Here is a 21,265-nt window from a genome sequence, read left to right on the forward strand (position 1 = left end):
TCCACCTTCTCCACTACGGTCCCATCAATGTGGATAGGGTGCTCCCTGTGCTGTTTCCTGAAGTCTCCGATCATCTCCTTAGTTTTGTTGACGTTGAGTGAGAGGTTATTTTCCTGGCACCACACTCCCAGAGCCCTCACCTCCTCTCTTTTAGGCTGTCTCATCATTGTTGGTAATCAAGCCTACTACTGTTGTGTTGTCTGCAAACTTGATGATTGAGTTGGAGACGTGCTTGGCCATGCGGTCATGGGCCCCAGTGTTGAGGATCAGTGAAGAGGTGTTGTTTCCTACCTTCACCACCTGGGGGCGACCCGTCAGGAAGTCCAGGACCCAGTTGCACAGGGCGGGGTTCAGACCCAGGGCCTCAAGCTTGATGATGAGCTATAGTCAATGAACAGCATTCTTACATAGGTATGCCTCTTGTCCAGATGGGACAGGGCATCCTTGTTCAGTCCAACTTCTGTCCAGTGACGTGAATCATTCTATAATTCAGCCCTATCCAGTTCCATCCTGGCTGTATCCTGTTGCTTGACAAATGAAGCAGACATGACTGGGTTGTCTACAAATGGATAGATGGAGGGACAGCACAAAAAATCCCCTCACTGCTGTTCAGCTGCATAATGAATATCTGTATTATGAAGCAAGTAAAAGTTCTGTCTCATAAACCATGTAATTTGAGGTGAATCTCCTCTTTTTCATGTCAGAAATTTAAAGACATCCTTAAACACATCCTGCACAATGGCCGACAGCGGGAAGACTGTGCCCAGTACAGCCACAGCCCAGCCAACTAATGGAGACCTGCAGGTGAGGAGCACCATCACTATGACATTAGTTTACCCTACAATACAGCTCTGAAGGGTCTGATACACAAATAACATTGAAACCAGCATTCAGTATTTCACTCAAGTGGATAAATTGGAAATATGCAAGCACTCAAGGATAATATGTGCATGTACACACAAACTCCAGGTGCAGATTGAGTGATCAGTACAAATCAAACAAAATATGCAACATGCAATTGTTGAAATTGGCAACACAAAGGCTGTTTCCCCTCTACTAACTCAGGCTAAATAATAACCATTGTTTTGTTTCCAGAGTGTTGTGTCCCGCGTGGGTAGCATACCCCTGGTGAGCTCTGCGTGTGGTGTAGTGTCCAACGCCTACAGCAGCACTAAGGACAGCGTGCCCCTGCTGAAGGGGGTCATGGAGGCTGTCGAGAGCGGGGTGCGCACTCTTGGGGCAGCCGCCACAACCGGCTCCAAGCCACTCCTGGACAGACTGGAGCCACAGAGTGAGTTCTGCTGCGTAGTGACCACAGACAGACATCACAAAAAAACTATATATTTATTTTAGTGGATAACTTTTTTGTTCTGAGTTAATGAATGAATTGTTGCAGTTTCTGTGGTGAATCATTATGCTATGATGGGACTGGACAAGGTGGAAAAACTGCAAATCCTCCAGCAGCCAGCTGATAAGGTGAGTCTCCAAATCTAGTGTTGACTAGTCAACAATGCTTCCTCATGCATCCAATTCAACTCAAGTCCCCAAGAAAACACTTTACTTGATGTAATTCCTTGTATATTCATAACAGCTTTTTAATTGTTTCTCCCTCAGCTAGTTTCAGATACAATAGGCATGATGTACCAGTCGATGAGTGGGACAAAGGAGGCTATGACTGGGGCTGTAACCGGGGCCAAAGAAACCATGACTGGGGCTGTAATGTCGGCAGTGTTCGGGGGTGTGGAGATGACCCAAGCAGCAGCCAGTGGATTGTTCAGCTCATTCATGGTGACCGGTGTGGGCCAGATGGTCAGCATTGGGGTGGACCTGGCCCTCAGCCACTCTGAGAACTGGGTGGACCATAACCTGCCTCTCAGCGACAGAGAGCTGGGTCAGTATGAATGAGAAAATGAACTAATAACCTCTGAATTGACTGTACTTAAATGGAATTGAACCCATTCCTGGTGTGGGTGCTGCTGAGTCAGGTCTAGAGCTGCAAGATGGTTAATATATTTGTAGCTATGTACAGTTGAAGTTGGAAGTTTACGTACACTTAGGTTGGTGTTATTAAAACTCGTTTTTCAACCACTCCACAAATTTCTTGTTAACAAACTATAGTTCTGGCAAGTCGGTTAGGACATCTACTTTGTGCATGACGCAAGTAATTTTTCCAACAATTGTTTACAGACAGATTATTTCACTTAAAATTCACTGTATCACAATTCCAGTGGGTCAGAAGTTTACATACACTAAGTTGACTGTGCCTTTAAACAGCTTGTTAAATTCCAGAAAATGATGTCATGGCTTTAGAAGGTTCTGATAGGCTAATTGACATCATTTGAGTCAATTGGAGGTGTACCTGTGGATGTATTTCAAGCCCTACCTTCAAACTTGGTGCCTCTTTGCTTGACATCATGGGAAAATCAAAAGAAATCAGCCAAGACCACAGAAAAAAAATTGTAGACCTCCACAAGTCTGGTTCATCCTTGGGAGCAATTTCCAAACGCCTGAAGGGACCACGTTCATCTGTACAAACAATAGTACGGATAATTAGTATAAACACCATGGGACCACGCAGCTATCATACCGCTCAGGAAGGAGATGCGTTCTGTCTCCTAGAGATGAACATACTTTGGTGCGAAAAGTGCAAATCAATCCTAGAACAGCAGCAAAGGACCTTGTGAAGATGCTAGAGAAAACGGGTACAAAAGTATCTATAGCCACAGTTAAACGAGTCCTATATCGACATAACCTGAAAGGCCGCTCAGCAAGGAAGAAGCCATTGCTCCAAACCCGCCATTAAAAAAGCCAGACTACGGTTTGCAACTGCACATGGGGACAAAGATCATCATTTTTGGAGAAATGTCCTCTGGTCTGATGCAACAAAAATAGAACTGTTTGGCCATGATGACCCTCGTTATGCTTGGAGGAAAAAGGGGGATGCTTGCAAGCCGAAGAACACCATCCCAACCGTGAAGCATGGGGTGGCAGCATCATGTTGTGGGGGTGCGTTGCTGCAGGAAGGACTGGTGCACTTCACAAAATAGATGGCATGTTGAGGAAGGAAAATGATGTGGATATATTGAAACAACATCTCAAGACATCAGTCAGGAAGTTAAAGCTTGGTCCGAAATGGGTCTTCCAAATGGACAATGACCCCAAGCATACTTCCAAAGTTGTGGCAAAATGGCATAAGGACAACAAAGTCAAGGTATTGGAGTGGCCATTACAAAGCCCTGACCTCAATCCTATAGAAAATGTGTGGGCATAACTGAAAAAGCGTGTGTGAGCAAGGAGGCCTACAAACCTGACTCAGTTACACCAGCTCTGTCAGGAGGAATGGGCCAAAATTCACCCAACTCATTGTGGGAAGCTTGTGGAAGGCTACCCAAAACCGTTTGACCCAAGTTAAACAATTTAAAGGCAATGCTACCAAATACTAATTGAGTGTATGTAAACTTCTGATCCACTGGGAATGTGATGAAAGAAATAAAAACTGAAATCATTCTCTATACTATTATTCTGACATTTCACATTCTTGAAATAAAGTGGTGATCCTAACTGACCTAAGACAGGGAATTTTTACTAGGATTAAATGTCAGGAATTGTGAAAAACTGAGTTTAAATGTATTTGTCTAAGGTGTATGTAAACTTCCGACTTCAACTGTATATGTAGACAAGGCGACACAAATCAATAGCTCTGATCTCAGACCGTGAATTATCGTTTATAGATTATCGTTATTTTTTCCGCATACAGCTGCTTTGGCGGAGCCTGCAACAGGTGAGGTGACTACTGCACCAGTGGTGGGCTCTAGCTACTTTGTCCGTCTGGGAAAGCTGTCCTCCAAGGTGCAGGAGCGGGCCCTGGAGCAGTCCCTGGTAAGAGCCCGGCATGCCAGAGATGCCACGTACGCAACTTTGACACAGATCACCAGCACCCTGGACCTGCTGGAGAAAGCCCGCTCCACCCTGGCCACTGCCAACCACCAGCTGGGAGGGGCACCAGAGCAGCTGCTGCAGCGCTGGAAGGAGTGGCAGGAGAAACAGCCTAAAGATGGAGGGGTAGAGATGGGGGAGGTGGATGTTCCCAAAGACCAGACTGAGGTAGGAAGTCCTGAGTTAGTATTTTCTGTCCAAGTAGCCATGTGAATGAATGTACTTGAGGAACTTTATAAACACTGTATTGTAGTTTCCACAGATACCTGTAAATGCCTATGTTTGTGTAGCAGTTGGAGTGGCGAACCCTCTCGATGGTGCGTGGTCTCAGTGACCAGTTGCGGTCTGCATGCTCTGGGGTGGTGTCCAGCGCCCAGGGCTTACCCGGTGCTGTCCAGGACCAGCTGGCAAACGCACGGAAAGCGGCTGAAGAACTGCACTCCTCCCTGGGCAACACTAGCACCCTCACACCCCCCCTCCTGGAGCAGACCCGTCACCATCTAACACAGGTATACCAAACTCTGTTGCTCAATTTCTCCTGTGTGCATTCATTATGAATACACCAGCTGCTGGTTTCTCATTATTTATTCAGTTTCAATATTTCAACAAACACATTGTATGTACATCACCTCAGAGTGATTTCATAATTATCTGTTATTTGTGTTGATTGACACATTTTAAATGTTCACAGGTGCGACAGTCTCTGGATGGTGTCGTAGAGTATCTGCTCAATAACACTCCTCTCAACTGGCTGGTGGGACCCTTTGCACCCCAGATCACAGAGAAGGGGGAGGGCGGGCGGGCTGGCTGCGAATAAGAGGGCCTCTCAGAACTAGGATTAGAGGAGGACCGAGAGGTTGTAGATTACTCCAAAAAGGCTTGTGCTTTTCATCTCCGAGGCCTGGCATGCCTGCATCTTTTTGTACAGTGCAGTAAATGTGCTTTCTAAGAACTTACTGCCCGCATCCATAAGCTATGCTAATTTGTATTTATTTTTTACATTTATTTTTTTAACTTTATTTAACTAGGCAAGTCAGTTAAGAACAATTTCTTATTTATAATGACGGCCTAGGAACAGTGGGTTAACTGCCTTGTTCAGGGGCAGAACGACAGATTTTTTTTTTTTACCTTGTCAGCTCAGGGATTCGATCTAGCAACCTTTCAGTTACTGGCCCAACGCTCTAAGCACTAGGCTACCTGATGGTAACATATGGAAATCACAATACTGTGTTATAAGGGGAATCTACAACATAAAACTGCCATATTTGGCATCTAGATCACACTCCAATCTGTGAATGTTGAGAAACGATTTAAAAACAGTAATTTTGTTTCTGTAACTGTATAAAATGCAGTCTAAACCTCACATGCAACTGATCTTTATTCTTCTGAAATGTACAAATTGGTGTGTGACATTTGTCTGTCCTCTCTGCTGTATGTGTAAGCTCCAGCAGGGTCTTGCTGAGTACTGATACAGTAGGCTAAATAAAGTCATTTTGGCTCTGGTCCTGGGCTTTCATAACATTATTTGTTATACAGGATAATTTACCTGCATCTTTCACTCATAGTTCATACTGCCTAGTGAATATTTAGAATGAATTATGTTGTACTTTGCTGTCATTTTTCGTTATTCTTATAACTCAAACATGTTTCCAAGAACCTGTAACTTATTATAACCCTGTTCTCGTTGCTGATATTGACATCAATGTTCAATGTCACAAGACTCATTAACTAGCATTTTGGTTATATCACACTTATTTCTATGTTATTGTATTTGGCAGATGTGAAAGGGCCATTCCTGTGAGAAAAATAACGCTTAGAATGACGTCAAAGTCGTTGTCTCGAATGTCGGGAGCTAGCGCTTGTTAACAGGCCGCGCGCACAGAAGGGTAACGATTATTACTACATTCTGGAGAGCAAGGTCGTCGACATCTGCAGCACTTCGTATTTCAGGTACTGCTTTTCCGGCGTAAAAAATGGAAGGGTTCGTTAATATAAACCGATTCGATGCATTCTCTGACTAGCTTAGAGCTTCATGATAGCTAGCCAGCTAACGCAACGTTCGTTTTTATCCAAGTGATTTATGCGAAAGTCGTGTTATATTTGAAAGGTAATCCGTCTAATTCATTTCAGACATTACCCAGGTAAACTAGGACATGCATTACTTCGCTTGTCCTTGTTTTCAATCAGCTAACGTTAGCAGGTCTCTAGGGCAGGCTAAAGTTATTTGTTGGCCGACGTCGTTATGAGCTGAGAGGAAGGAATTGTTTTGAGCCAAATCCGACATGGGTTAATGACAGTCAGCTGTAGTTACTAATTTAGCTAGCTAGTTAATTTTACTAGCCAGAGCTATTTTTTTTATTATTGTCAGTATATGGCAAGAAGTCTAGCTAACTAGTTGGCAAGATAATGCAGACATTTTGTGTTTTCAATTTTGCTTGTCCAGACCTAGTTATGGACCGCTCAAATCCGTTCTATGGAGGAAGTGTTGAGTTTTGATAACTGGTCGCCGGAAGTCACCATCAGTCGATTCTTGTAAAAATGTCAATTCTGAAGACGCTTACCTATGTTTGTTCTGTAGAACTACAGTCTTTCCGCGGTGTGCTGAAATTCATGTTTTTAATAAACGTAGCGAATACAACCACCGACTTTTTCCTCATTTGTGTTCATACAATGTAAACAGATTCAATTGGCGCATTCCAGTATGGAACGTCGTTTGGGTCTTTGCGTGTCAAAGATACACGTCAAATAACAAAATTTGACACGTTAAATAACACCGTTTAATTGTAGAATGTTGTGTTGGACCGCAACTTCTGGGGTAGAGGGTTAGCTTTAGCTTGGTACCTAGCTAGCACCAATACAACCAGCCTGAAAACAATGACCAGTAGAAACTGCAGTCATCTTCATTATTCTTAGCAATGATTTCGGAATCCTAAGTATTAGCTAGGTAGCCACTTGTTGTTCGCTTATTGAAATTGAACTTCAGTTCATGAAAATAAATAGCTAGCCAGCTACTAAACCGTGTTGCCCAAAGCTAACCTTATAAAAGCAGTCAGTTAGCTTCATGAGGCTCGACCAGACTGGGTTAATAGTTGTGAAGGTAGCCACAATAAGGATTAGGCACCATAGTGGAATTTTCGGTTTCGCTTAAAAATAAAAGTACCTCTTTGAAAGTGATGAAGGTTAGAATTGGTTTACTCATGCCATATTTAGAATAATGTTGAACAAGGTTGGAATGTGAATCAATGAAATGGGGTATCAGTCTACTCGGTAACACCCACAGAACACAACTGTTTAGAGTTTACGCAAATATAAGCGCTACAACAGGGACTGAAATCACCTCCCCAGTCAGCCTGTTGTGTGTTCACATTCATATTGCACTGTACAGCTTTACCTAAGGATTGGGTATCAGTCTACTCAATAACCAGTGTATCCCCCCCCAACATCCTCAGTTATCAGACTCCAAAACATCCAGGCAGTATTGTTTTCCATTTGGAATAGTGTTCAATACATATAGGTTGACAGTAAATGTAGCTAATTTCAGTGTCCCACAATAAGGGCTACGACTCTGATATTCTCTGGGTGTCACCAGTAGTGTCACCAGTCACCAGTAGACCGATAACCCATGTCATTGATCCACAATCCATAGGTAAGGCTGTACAGTGAAATAAGTATGCCCCCAATGCAATTCTAGTTTTAATACATCCAGTGTGATTTCAACAGATTTTTGTCAAATTAACAAATTGTTTTTTTGTATATTTTATATAACATTCCAACCTTGTTTAGCATGATCTATTCAATTATGGCATAGTTCTACTATTTGTATTCATTCGCATTACTGTCAATGACACTTATTTTGAAGGCTAATCGCAAAGTCCACTTGTGGCTAATCCTTATTGTGGCTAGCTTCACATAGATGGGTATGACCACCATTAATCAAATAAGAACTGTCTTATACATTAGGGTTATTTTAGATGACACCTAGCTATATACAGTGGGGCAAAAAAGTATTTAGTCAGCCACCAATTGTGCAAGTTCTCCCACTTAAAAAGATGAGAGAGGCCTGTAATTTTCATCATAGGTACACTTCAACTATGACAGACAAAATGAGGGAAAAAAATCCAGAAAATCACATTGTAGGATTTTTAATGAATTTATTTGCAAATTATGGTGGAAAATAAGTATTTGGTCAATAACAAAAGTTTATCTCAATACTTTGTTATATACCCTTTGTTGGCAATGACAGAGGTCAAACGTTTTCTGTAAGTCTTCACAAGGTTTTCACACACTGTTGCTGGTATTTTGGCCCATTCCTCCATGCAGATCTCCTCTAGAGCAGTGATGTTTTGGGGCTGTTGCTGGGCAACACGGACTTTCAACTCCCTCCAAAGATTTTCTATGGGGTTGAGATCTGGAGACTGGCTAGGCCACTCCAGGACCTTGAAATGCTTCTTACGAAGCCGCTCCTTCGTTGCCCAGGCGGTGTGTTTGGGATCATTGTCATGCTGAAAGACCCAGCCACGTTTCATCTTCAATGCCCTTGTTGATGGAAGGAGGTTTTCACTCAAAATCTCACGATACATGGCCCCATTCATTCTTTCCTTTACACGGATCAGTCGTCCTGGTCCCTTTGCAGAAAAACAGCCCCAAAGCATGATGTTTCCACCCCCATGCTTCACAGTAGGTATGGTGTTCTTTGGATGCAACTCAGCATTCTTTGTCCTCCAAACACGACGAGTTGAGTTTTTACCAAAAAGTTATATTTTGGTTTCATCTGACCATATGACATTCTCCCAATCTTCTTCTGGATCATCCAAATGCTCTCTAGCAAACTTCAGACGGGCCTGGACATGTACTGGCTTAAGCAGGGGGACACGTCTGGCACTGCAGGATTTGAGTCCCTGGCGGAGTAGTGTGTTACTGATGGTAGGCTTTGTTACTTTGGTCCCAGCTCTCTGCAGGTCATTCACTAGGTCCCCCTGTGTGGTTCTGGGATTTTTGCTCACCATTCTTGTGATCATTTTGACCCCACGGGTGAGATCTTGCGTGGAGCCCCAGATCGAGGGAGATTATCAGTGGTCTTGTATGTCTTCCATTTCCTAATAATTGCTCCCACAGTAGATTTCTTCAAACCAAGCTGCTTACCTATTGCAGATTCAGTCTTCCCAGCCTGGTGCAGGTCTACAATTTTGTTTCTGGTGTCCTTTGACAGCTCTTTGGTCTTGGCCATAGTGGAGTTTGGAGTGTGACTGTTTGAGGTTGTGGACAGGTGTCTTTTATACTGATAACAAGTTCAAACAGGTCCCATTAATACAGGTAACGAGTGGAGGACAGAGGAGCCTCTTAAAGAAGAAGTTACAGGTCTGTGAGAGCCAGAAATCTTGCTTGTTTGTAGGTGACCAAATACTTATTTTCCACCATAATTTGCAAATAAATTCATTAAAAATCCTACAATGTGATTTTCTGGATTTTATCCCCTCATTTTGTCTGTCATAGTTGAAGTGTACATATGATGAAAATTACAGGCCTCTCATCTTTTTAAGTGGGAGAACTTGCACAATTGGTGGCTGACTAAATACTTTTTTGCCCCACTGTAGTTAGTTAGCTAACAATAGCTACTGAAACAGATTGTCGTTTTTTGGAAAGAACATTGTTTGCATCCATGAGTTAGCTAGCTTTTTTTAAATTACCAGCACTGTAGGTGCCCGAGACAACTTTACCAGCATCATAGCAATGAATCTTTGTGACATATGAAATTCAAGTGATCAATGTGTAATATCTACGTAAAAAATGTATTAACTTAAATTATGTGTATTCAGGTCCTGATTGGTCAACAAGCTTATGTGACACGTCAAATAGTGTTAATTGACATGTCAAATAGTTTTAATTGATATGTATCTTTTTTGACACGCAAAAACACAAATGAGGAAAAAGTCGGTTGTATTCGATACAAGATGAATAGGGGTATTATGATATGTACAGTGCATTCGGAAAGTATTCAGACCCCTTTTCCACATTTTGTTACGTTACAGCCTTATTCTCAAATTTATGAAATTAAAATGTTCCTCATCAATCTACATACAATATCCCATAATGACGAAGCGAAAACAGGTGCTTATATTTTTTTGCAAATGTCTTAAATACAAAAACCATATTTACATAAGTATTCAGACCCTTGGATATGATTTGGAAAGGCACACACCTGTCTATATAATGTCCCACAGTTAACGGTGCATGTCAGAGCAAAAACCAAGCCATGAGGTCGAAGGTATTGTCCATAGAGCACCGAGACAGGATTGTGTCGGGGCACAGATCTGGGGAAGGGTACCAAAATATTTCTGCAGCTTTGAAGGTCCCCAAGAACACAGTGGCCTCCATCATTCTTAAATGGAAGAAGTTTGGAACCACCAGGACTCTTCCTAGAGCTGGCCACCCAGCCAAACTGAGCAATCAGAGAAGGGCCTTGGTCAGGCAGGTGACCAAGAACCCAATGGTCACTCTGACAGCTCCAGAGTTCCTCTGTGGAGATGAGAGAACCTTCCAAAAGGACAACCATCTTTGCAGCACTCCAGCAATTAGGTCTTTATGGTAGAGTGGCCAGACGGAAGCCACTCCTCAGTAAAAGTCACATAACAGCCCGCTTGGAGTTTGCCAAATGGCACCTAAAGGAGACTCAGACCATGAGAAACAAGATTCTCTGATCTGATGAAAGCAAGATTTAACTATTTGTCCTGAATGCCAAGCGTCATGTCTTTGGGAACCATGACACCATCCCTACAGTGAAGCATGGTGGTGGCAGCATCATGCTGTGGGGATGTTTTTCAGCGGCAGGGACTGGGAGACTAGTCAGGATCAAGGGGAAAGATGAACAGAGCAAAGTACAGAGAGATCCTTGATGAAAACCAGCTCCAGTGCTCAGGACCTCAGACAGGGGGCGAAGGTTCACCTTCCAACAGGACAACGACTCTTAAGCACACAGCCAGACCAAGCAGGAGTGGCTTCGGGACAAGTCTCAATGACCTTGAGTGGCCTGGACTTGAACCCGATTAAACATCTCTGGAGAGATCTGACAGAGTTTGGAGGATCTGCAGATAAGAATGGGAGAAACTCCCCAAATACAGGCATGCCAAGCTTGTAGCGTCATACCCAAGAAGACTCAAGACTGTAATCACTGCCAAAGTTGCTTCAACAAAGTACCGAGTAAAGGGTCTGAATACTTTTGTAAATGTGATATTTCTGGGGGGGGTTATACATTTGCAAAAAAAAATAAAAGCCTGTTTTTGCTTTGTCATTATGGGGTATTGTGTGTAGATTGTTTTTCTTATAAATGTAATACATTTTAGAATAAGGCTGTAATGTAACAAAGTGGAAAAAGTTATTGAATGCGCTGTAGCTACTGGTTTTCCCACGGTCAATGATATGAGACCATTCAAGTGAAGTGAATAAGTTGATTTTGTGTTTTGAAAGCTACTGTATGTTATGGGTGTCAAATTCTAAACCTAAACCAGAATAAGTACAGCTCTCTGGATTGGGTAGCCTCCCTGCTAGTAACAAGAAACCGTATTTGTATTGTATCTAACAAATTGATCACTCATCACCAATACTGTCAAGATCATCTCTAATAAACTAAACCATTTATCAATCATTCATACCTACTCCTAGCAGAACCACTAACTCTTAGCAGAACCACTCAACTGCTCTCCTGCTGGTCTCCAAGCTCTTTTAGCCCGTTTGTTAAGAATGTTCATGTAAACAAATGGCCACTAGTTTGACTAACTCTTCAACCTCATTTCAGGAATTTCCTGTCCCCCCCCCCTCCCTTTGTCAGAGAGCATGGCTCAGGAGACCAATCGGACGCAAGTGCCAATGCTTTGCACTATGGGCTGCGGTTTCTATGGTAATCCCCGCACCAACGGCATGTGCTCAGTCTGCTACAAGGAACACCTGCAGAGACAACAGGGCGTGAGCCGTTCCAGCCCCCCAGGTGAGAAAGGTAGGAAGATGGGAGAGGGACACAAAATGGTGGGGCTGGAGGAGGTAGCAATCGCTACCAAAACCTTGGCATTATAAAACAATAGTGATTTATCAGTTTGTGAAACACTTTTTTTTTTTGTTCATTGAAGCCATGATTCAACATAAGTAAAAGGTCATTCATAGTCACAAACAATAAACGTGGTTTGTCTACAGGCTCGGTTGCTTCATCGCCAGTGGGGTCCCCGGGAGCAGCTGGTGTGTCGGTGAAGCGCAAGACAGCGGAACCCAGCGCGGAAGGGATCACTCCGCCCGAGGAAAGGACATCCAGGTATGCTGACAGAGAATCAGCTTGTCTCTGCAAACAAACACCCAGACTGCTAAATGGAATCCATTCAATTGACAGTAAGCTGTTGCTCAAGAGGCTTTGGTTTATCATTGTGTTTTGGAGTTCCCTAGTCTTCCTACTGGGCTTAATATTGGATTATGGTTGCAGTTGATCAACTCATTATTGGTCTGAGTGTGTATGTGTGTCTTTAGTCCCAGCTCCCCCAGCCCAGTAACCCAGCAAATGACAGCCATGAGTATCTCCCAGGATACTGGAGCCACTGACTCAGACCAGGCTAATGGGGAAGAGGAGGGGACATCCAAAAACACAGGTTAGAACAACTGCAGGGGGGGGGGGGGGCTCAATACTTTCTTGGTTTCCAAACTGTTTTCCATGTCTATATCATCAGTAACATTATATGGTATGCCTCCTGCCTTGTCTTGTAATACATAACTACACTGCAGCAACAGTCCTATATGGGTATCTATGTTTGAAGTTCAGTCAGATGTTGTATTTTAACAGAGCCAGTGGGTGAGGTAGCCCAGACCTTGTCTGATGGTGATCAGACCCCTGACAAAAATAAGAAGAACCGATGCTTCACTTGCCGGAAGAAAGTGGGCCTCACGGGTAAGACTGAAGAGGGTTTTAAGCCAGGTGGACACTACACCTTTTTAGTCTGATCTACAGGCTCCTGATCAGCTACTGGCACATTTTTCCAAATTGGAGTAAAACTTAGAGCTGCAGCCTGTAGAAGTGTAAGCACATACTTGATTTGCGGTTGATTGCTGTAATAGGCTCCCAGTTTAATATATTCTACCTCAAATCGACCATTGTCGCCAAGTGTGAACAATGCACAGAGCAGATGCGAGGCATTTCCTACCATCAGCCAATGGCAGCTACTCGGGACAATAAATTGTTCTCTTCACCTACATTACAAGTTCATCTCTAACCATGTTTTGTCCAACCTTTTTATGCAAGTAAAGTACATGTCGGATAAAAAATAATGCTATGACAGCCCTGATGGAAACGGAACATTTTTCGCAGAACTTTGCAAATGTCAACAAAACAAAATACGCTAGACAAGGTGGGATCTTTTTGTCGGTAAAATGAATTCTGCGAGAAATGCCGGAGGAAACGCTTTTATGAGATATTATTGATATAACCATCATATCGAAGTAAAGGTGGAGTCACGCAATGTCATGTTGTGTGGTCCCCCACTACGACTCACCAGGAAAGCATGCAGTTTATTAGGAGGCTACAAATGAAATAAGTCATAAACTTCACAGGGTGGTGGAAGTGCAAGGTGATGAGCTTGATGTTCCTTTTCAATAAATATCAAGGGTCTTATTCTGGTGACATGATCATCGATGCTTGGCTGCTGTTTGACAAATACAAATCTTGCTCTTTTGTCCATAATAATCTCATGTAGGCTATACGTGCGCTCTAGCCAAGACCAGAGTGGGAACACGCTATATAAAGGACATTTTTGGGGGGACAAAACCATTAGTAGAATTAAATGTGATGGAAAGCCATTTAACTTGTATTTTTTATTCGGTACATGAGAATTTAACTGCGAAAGGTATTTTATGTGCACTACGTCATCACGCACAGCCTTTTATGTACCACAAGTAACTTCGATGGAAATACATCTCTGGTGGGAAATGATATGTTGTTTTTATGCAAATGTTTTAATATTTGCTTGAAAATCTGTCGCCAATGGGTGTAAACCTAGCTACTCACACACACACAAGCTAGCTGGTCTCCTGGGTTATGTTACAAGTCTTATTTTATACTGTTCTTACCTCAAGCTCTTTCTGCAAAATCGACAATCCATATTGGCCTCTCTTCCGTAACCCAAATTTGCTTCTTTCTTGCTTAGTTTTTTCGGAGCATGACAATCGGTGATGTAGTGTTATTTTTGGGGGGGCGTACCAGAACTCTTTTTTTAAAAAGTATTATTACGTCAATGAAAGTTGGTACCCAAATTTAGCCTATTGTTTGATATAATTTTACAATGTACAGTACCATTCAAAAGTTTGGACATACTTATACATTCCAGGGTTTTTCTTTATATTTACTATTTTCTACATTTGTAGAATAATAGTGACGACATCAACTATGAAATAACACATATGGAATCAAGTATCAAAATATATTTTGAGATTCTTCGAAGTAGCCACCCTTTGCCTTGATGACAACTTTGCACACTCTTGGCATTCTCTCAACCAGCTTCATACCTCACCTGCATAACAGGTGTGCCTTGTTCATTTGTGTAATTTCTTTCCTTAATGCGTTTGAGCCAATCAGTTGTGTTGAGACAAGGTAAGTGTGGTATACAGAAAATGGCCCTATTTGGTAAAAGACCAAGTAATGGCAAGACAGCTCAAATAAGCAAAGAGAAACGACAGTCAATTACTTTAAGACATGAAGGTCAGTTAGTCCGGAACGTTTCAATAACTTTTAAAGTTTCTAAATGTGCAGTCGTAAAAACCATAAAGTGCTATGATGAAATTGGCTCTCACGAGGCCCGCCACAGCAAAGGAAGACCCAGAGTTACCTCTGCTGCAGAGGTTAAGTTCATTAGCGTTAACTGCACCTCAGATTGCAGCCCAAATAAATGCTTAACAGAGAAAAGCAGCCAACAAGTGCTCAGCATATGTGGGAACCGCATTAAGACTGTTGGAAAAGCATTCTTCATGAAGCTGGTTGAGAGAATGCCAAGAGTGTGCAAAGCTGTCAAGGCAAAGGGTAGCTACTTTGAAGAATCTAAATAGAAAACATTATTTTGATTTGTTAAAAAAGAGGTTTCTACACGTATGTGTTATTTCATAGTTTTGATGTCCTCACTATTTCAGAATGGAGAAAATGAAAAAAAAAAAATAAGAACCCTTGAATGAGTAGGTGTGTCCAAACCTTTGATTGGTACTGTATTTCCACACTGAGGTTTGAATAATACTGTGAAAATTGTTATAATGCCCTTTTTAGTGTAAGAGCTGATTGAAAAGACCACCTGAAGTTTCAGCCTGTTTTGGTGGGAGCGAGTTTTGGCCTTCCATGTTGACATCCTCATGTGGTAAATTAGTCAATGGCCCAATAAAGAATTCCAAACCGCTCTACCAGTAACAGCTCATGTTCAGTTTTCCCCTTTCTACTCAAACCACTCCCAGACAGTCCTAGCAAAATACTTGCTTGAGAAATTGCTCTTTGCTAAGAAGCCATTTTAATTTAAAACTTTGTCCATCTCCTCACTCACTAGGCTTCGCTTGTCGCTGTGGTAACCTGTTCTGCGCCATTCACCGCTACTCTGACAAACATGACTGTCCCTACGACTATCGAGGTGCTGCCGCAGCACGCATACGCAAGGAGAACCCTATCGTGGTGGCTGAGAAGATCCAGAAGTTATGAGGACTGAGTAGAAAAGTCTCTGACGTGCAAATTGTGGAACAATGGCGGCATGGAATAAAATTGTTTCATGGTAGGATAAGGTGGGTGGGGTGGCGGTGTCACAGCCCCTGCCCAGCCACTTCCTTTATTAACATCTCCCTCTCTCTCCTAGAGTGACCGCTTGAGTGTGAATGCCTGTGGTGAGATGGTCTGTGTGTGTGCAGTAGGGTTTGGTGGGCATTAGAAGTCTACTGTGGGGAGGGAAGACATTTCATTTTTACCATTTTTATTGTTTCTTAACTTGGGGGGACTTGAGTTAATTTTTATATTACCCCCGTGTGGTGGTTAAAATGAGCCAGAAGTAACATGTTTAAGAGCATGCTACATCTCCGATAAGGACATCAGGAGGTCACGTTAAGATCCATGCTGGGAGTTTCTGTGTATCAGCAATATCTTTTGAGGGCTTCAGATTAATTTACTCCCAGAAAAGAAACCTTGTCCATTTTCTGTCAAATGGGCTTTTTGTTGTAACTTTTCTTTCCCTTCTGACCCTTAGATGAATAGTTCACAACATGGCAATATTTTTTCAAGAAATGTTCTTTGACTTACTGATATTGGGTGCATGAAAGAGCCTCGACATGAGTGATTGAGATTGTTTTTATGAGTGTATGACATCAGAAGATCTATATTAATATATTGTCGTTAGCTTGAATTTTTTTTACATTTTGAATATATATATTTTTTATATATAATTTGGTTGGTTTGTACTGGAGGATTGGCAGCATGTCAGAAAATCATTTGATTTGTACTTAACCTTTCAATTATATTTGAGCATTTCCATCTGATTTATGTAACCATTTGAAAATACAACTTCTGATATGTGATGGAGTAGAGTCCTGTTAATATGTTCAGATTAGGACCGTGCAGAAAATTCCATTATTATAGAATCAAAGCACAACAATTAAAGTTTCAACTGCAGAGCATAAGACATTGAATGTGCAAGTTAACCTACTCAGTTTTCTTCAGCATCCGGGTCTTTATAGTTTAGCTTGATCTCTCTGCAGGTTTGCTACTGAGAATAAAGCATGTTCTGCCAGTCCAGGCAGGACATAATGTAGTGTTCTCCTTGAACGCCCTCTTCTGTTCCATAAAGCCAACACAGTGAACCACCTTGTTCCCTAACCACCAGCAGACCACTGATAAATGCTGAATGATAACAGAACTGGTTGGCAACTAGTCCAAGTATTAGTTTGTGTGTGTATTAATGTTTTCATAACTACCCTAAAGAAAGAACTGCCGTGGCACTGCTTTCTTTTCCTTGTATTTTCTTTCACCCACAGGTAATTCCTGTGTCTTCAAACGGGGGGGGGGGAATTTAGTAAAAGAGCTAAAATCACCCTGGATGACATTTATTCTCAACCTTGTCATTCTAGGTTGCTTTCCTGTTCCTCCTGACTGCCCACATTTGGTGAATCAATAGACAGCCAAACACAACCCTTATGTCCAAAGTACTGGTACTGTCTCAATCCTCGGCAAGGGCCTTCGTGTCCCTGTGGTTGTTTTCAGGATTGGTCACACTAGTTTGGTTCCAAATAATTAGTGGCAGTTTTGCATTTTTATGTGAATCAAACATTGATTTCTGATTCCTCATGCTTTTTTTTGTTTCATAACATAGCGAATGTCATTGAAAAAGATTTGTGTGGAAAAAAAGCAGATACTGAAAAACATCAAGTGTGACACCTGGCAAAACAACGAGGCCCTTTTGAGAGAAAGTCTGAACTGAATGAGCTCTCTTATATGAACAGGAAATAATCGGGACTTGACGCCAGGCACCACAGGTTGAAATTACATTTTTGCATCTACTGATTGAGATTTGTTGGTATTTTTGGTCCATTTTTATTATTTGTATTTTCACAAAGTAAACAATTTCAAACTTGCTGAAAATTTATAATTTCTTTAGTTTGTCATACTACTGTCATCAAAATTGTTATTCATTTTAACCACTAAAATGGACATGCATCATTCATTTCAAAGCCCATTTCATAGAGATTTACAAACTGGACTACATTTAATAACTTACTTTCAAGAGCTGGTGATTGGGTCTAAATAGACTTTTGGCATTTGGTAGTCTTAATTCAGTGTATTTGCCTTTAACTGTCATTTCCCAAAAAATCAGACTCTTCCCACACGGCAATTTCTTTTCTCGGCTTCAGGAGCATCTGCATTCACCAAATGTTGTGTGGTTATCCTGAGATACATTACATGACCAAAAATATGTGGATACCTGCTCTGCGAATATCTCATTCCAAAATCATGGGCATTAATATGGAGTTGGACCCCTTTGCTGCTATAACAGCCTCCACTCGTCTGGGAAGACTTTCCACTAGATGTTGGAACATTGCTGCGAGTCTTGCTTCCATTAGCGTTAGTGAGGTCAGGCGATTAGGCCTGGCTCGCATTTGGCATTCCAATTCATCCCAAAGGTGTTGGATGGGGTCAGGGCTCTTTGCAGTGAAGTTCTTACACCTTGATCTTGACAAACAATTTCTTTATGGACCTCGCATTGTGCACGGGGGCATTGTCATGCTGAAACAGGAAAGGGTCTTCCCCAAACTGTTGCCACAAAGTTGGAAGCACAGAATTGTCTAGAATGTAATTGTATGCTGTAGCATTAAAATTTCCCTTCACTGGGGCCTAGCCTGAAACATGAGAAACAGCCCCAGACCATCATTCATCCACCAACCATTCCTGTTGGCACTATACATTGGGGCAAGTAGTGTTCTCCTGGCATCTGCCAAACCTAGATTCGTCCATCGGACTGCCAGATGGTGAAGCGTGATTCATCACGCCAGAGAACGCGTTTCCAATGGCGGCGAGCTTTACACCACTCCAGCCGACGCTTGGGATTGCGCATGGTGATCTTAGGCTTGTGTTTGGTTGCTCGCCCATGGAAACCCATTTCATGAAGCTCCCGACTAACAGTTGTGCTGAAGTTGCTTCCAGAGACAGTTTAGAATTCAGTATTGAGTTTCGCAACTGAGGACAGACGATTTTTATGAGCTTCAGCACTCGGCGGTCCTGTTCTGTGAGCTTGTGTGGCCTACCACTTCACGGCTGAGCCGTTGTTGCTCCTAGACGTTTCCACTTCACAATGACAGCATTTACAGTTGACCAGGGCAAAAATTTGACGAACTGACTTGTTGGAAAGGTGGCATCCTATGACGGTGCCACGTTGAAAGTCACCGAGCTCTTCAGTACAGATTATTCTACTGCCAATGTTTGTCTATGGAGATTGCATGGCTATGTGCTTGATTTTATACGCCTGTCTGCAACAGGTGTGGCTGAAATAGCCGGATCCACTAATTTGAAGTGGTGTCCACGTACTTTTGTGTAAATAGTGTATATTCTCCAGACATGCCCAGAGGGAATTGTTTATATGCTCTCTTTAATTAAAAAAAAATCTAGTTAACATTTTAATTTGGAAGAATTATAAATACATTTATCTACATGTCTTTATTATTTTACAGATAGAAAGATGGATAAAGTTTTTATCCACAATCTTCTCTGGCCAAGTCCGGTCGTGGGTATCTTTAACAAAAATATTTTTCCGGACTTCGTCCATTGTCCAGAAAAATGTATTTGTGTCTTATGCAAATATGAGCATATTTAATGATATCACCTTTATTTGCATATATATATATATATCACCTTTTTTTTTTACTCAGAAAAAATGTAATGCAAAAGTATTTTATGTGTGTCTACATTCAACTGGTAAGTTGATTTGTGATATGATTGAGAGAAAAAATCCCTATTGGGATGTGGTGCCTGGTCTGGATTTAGATGGACCTGTGATTGGAGCATTAGCCTGGGTAGTGTTGCCAGTTAAAGAACGTCTTAGTGAAGGAAAGGTCTAAAATGGCTCAAAGTCTTGGCATGCAAACACCAAGGTTGCCTGTTGCTGAGCCAAGCCAGGAGCTCAAAGCCCCTGTGGCAAGAGATGAGTCCTCTGGGTTCTCATTTGGAATTTAGGCACTTGGATCTTTAGGTTCCCACTATATAAAGTATCTGAGTGGAGATGTGATACCATGTAAGAAGGGCACCTGAGAAGAGGTATGCGTATGATGCACTAGACTCTTGTCTGTGAGATAAAAAACTTACTTTGCTGTAGGTTTTATTCCCTATTGTGATGTTACTGTTTTAAGGACATGCAGTAAACTGGCTTTAAAGTGGGCAGAGATGTGGCCTCGAGTTTACCTGATGAGTATATCCTGTTTTAGGCCAAGGGAACAGAGTTGGCTTGTTCTTCAGTTTGGCTGATTTGTTTTCTTTGCAATTGTGATGTTTTGCAGGTTGATAGTTCCCTTGACTACTCAAACTACCCCAGCATTTAAAAAGGTGAGCAGTTTGAATGTTACCAACAGGGTTATCAAGCTATTTTTAGCTCTGGAATTGACCAAACAAAGCCTTCCTTGTGGGGTCCACTGGGCTTATTTTAGGCTTAATAAGATTTCTTTAAATTAAAATAAACCTTTATTTAACTAGGCAAGCCAGTTAAGAACAAATTCTTATTTACAATGATGACCAAACCCAGATGACACTGGGCTAATTGTGCGCCACCCTATGGGACTCCCAATCATGGCCGGTTGTGATACAGCCTGGAATGGAACCAGGGTGTCTAGTGACGCCTCTAGCACTGAGATGCAGTGCCTTAGACGTGCTGCGCCACTCAGGAGCCCCTGTTGGATCGTTGCAATTGTATGTAAATTAATCAGATCAGAATCAGCGCTTGATGTTCCGAAAACATCCACTACAATTTCAATCTGGTCTACTTTAATTAACCTCTACAGGATCGGTGTCCCCCCGCAGGACTGTTGGGAAATTTCCTTGTTACTTACAACGTCATGCTCAAGACATAGACATGTCTTATATGGACAGAGAGCTTCAATTCTTGTTAATCTAACTGCACTGTCCAATTTACAGTAGCTAATTCAGTGAAAAAAGACCATGCTATTGTTTGAGGAGAGTGCACAACAAAACTTATCACGGCAACTGATTTGATACATTCACCTCTGAAGGTAAATAATGTACTTACATTCAGTAATCTTCCTCTGATTTGTCATCCCGATGGTCCCAGATATAAAATATAGCATAGTTTTGTTTGATCAAAACTATTTTTATATTAAAATGTAGGAACTGGGTTCTACAGTTTGAACCCTAAAGTGTTTCCATTCAAATGGTATCAAGAATATGCATATCCTTGCTTCAGGTCCTGAGCTACCCAAATCTAACTGCCTGTATGTCATTTTAGGCGAAAATTGGAAAAAAAGGGTCCGATCCTTTTAACAATGATGTCATTAAGCTTGTTTGTTGCACAACATAATCATTGTCTGCATTTTGAGGCCGTTACTACAAAGCTTTTGATCCGTGACCAAATCTGGCAATATCTTCTCAATGTGTAACTGCAGAACTGATTTACCATAAATGACAGTGAAGTACTTTACTCATTTCACTGATGAATGAGAAATGATAGTGTGGACAATAATTGTGTTCCAGAATGTTCCAAGTAGTAGATCTGTCCTGCAGGAAATTGCAGAGTGCAGTCAAGTCCTTTGGCTCACCAGTCACCCAGAAACACCACCAGATATATTT

The 21,265-nt window shown here is 41.9% G+C and overlaps 2 protein-coding genes across 3 annotated transcripts; both read left to right on the top strand.

The window, feature by feature from the left end:
- Positions 1-376: 376 nt before the first annotated feature.
- plin3 (perilipin 3) lies at positions 377-4,753 on the top strand. Its single transcript, XM_039003121.1, has 7 exons — positions 377-804; positions 1,096-1,291; positions 1,397-1,476; positions 1,615-1,891; positions 3,758-4,104; positions 4,227-4,445; positions 4,628-4,753. The coding sequence occupies exons 1-7, from the start codon at positions 739-741 to the stop codon at positions 4,751-4,753; spliced, it is 1,311 nt and encodes a 436-aa protein (XP_038859049.1). The 5' UTR covers positions 377-738.
- A 1,003-nt stretch (positions 4,754-5,756) lies between these two features.
- Positions 5,757-16,733, top strand: LOC120054806 (AN1-type zinc finger protein 5-like). Of its 2 annotated transcripts, none has more exons than XM_039002443.1 (6): positions 5,757-5,886; positions 11,729-11,926; positions 12,121-12,235; positions 12,445-12,563; positions 12,755-12,859; positions 15,489-16,733. In XM_039002443.1, exons 2-6 carry the CDS (start codon positions 11,767-11,769, stop codon positions 15,635-15,637), a joined length of 648 nt encoding a protein of 215 aa, XP_038858371.1. In that variant the 5' UTR covers positions 5,757-5,886; positions 11,729-11,766; the 3' UTR covers positions 15,638-16,733. The 2 variants fall into 2 exon arrangements, with proteins under 2 accessions (XP_038858371.1, XP_038858372.1); XM_039002444.1 differs by having other exon boundaries at positions 5,758-5,886; positions 11,729-11,917.
- Positions 16,734-21,265: the final 4,532 nt, after the last annotated feature.

This window comes from Salvelinus namaycush, chromosome 10 (genome assembly GCF_016432855.1).
Source record: "Salvelinus namaycush isolate Seneca chromosome 10, SaNama_1.0, whole genome shotgun sequence".
NCBI classification, from domain to species: Eukaryota; Metazoa; Chordata; class Actinopteri; order Salmoniformes; family Salmonidae; genus Salvelinus; species Salvelinus namaycush.

What these genes read in the sequence shown, in the direction of transcription:
- plin3 (XM_039003121.1), top strand. Translation starts at nt 739, where the DNA reads ATGGCCGACAGCGGGAAGACTGTGCCCAGTACAGCCACAGCCCAGCCA. An exon ending in TCCAGCAGCCAGCTGATAAG is followed by an intron (nt 1,477 to 1,614) that starts GTGAGTCTCCAA and finishes TTTCTCCCTCAG; the next exon opens with CTAGTTTCAGATACAATAGG. An exon ending in TTCCCAAAGACCAGACTGAG is followed by an intron (nt 4,105 to 4,226) that starts GTAGGAAGTCCT and finishes ATGTTTGTGTAG; the next exon opens with CAGTTGGAGTGGCGAACCCT.
- LOC120054806 (XM_039002443.1), top strand. Translation starts at nt 11,767, where the DNA reads ATGGCTCAGGAGACCAATCGGACGCAAGTGCCAATGCTTTGCACTATG. An exon ending in CCCGAGGAAAGGACATCCAG is followed by an intron (nt 12,236 to 12,444) that starts GTATGCTGACAG and finishes GTGTGTCTTTAG; the next exon opens with TCCCAGCTCCCCCAGCCCAG. An exon ending in GGGGACATCCAAAAACACAG is followed by an intron (nt 12,564 to 12,754) that starts GTTAGAACAACT and finishes GTATTTTAACAG; the next exon opens with AGCCAGTGGGTGAGGTAGCC.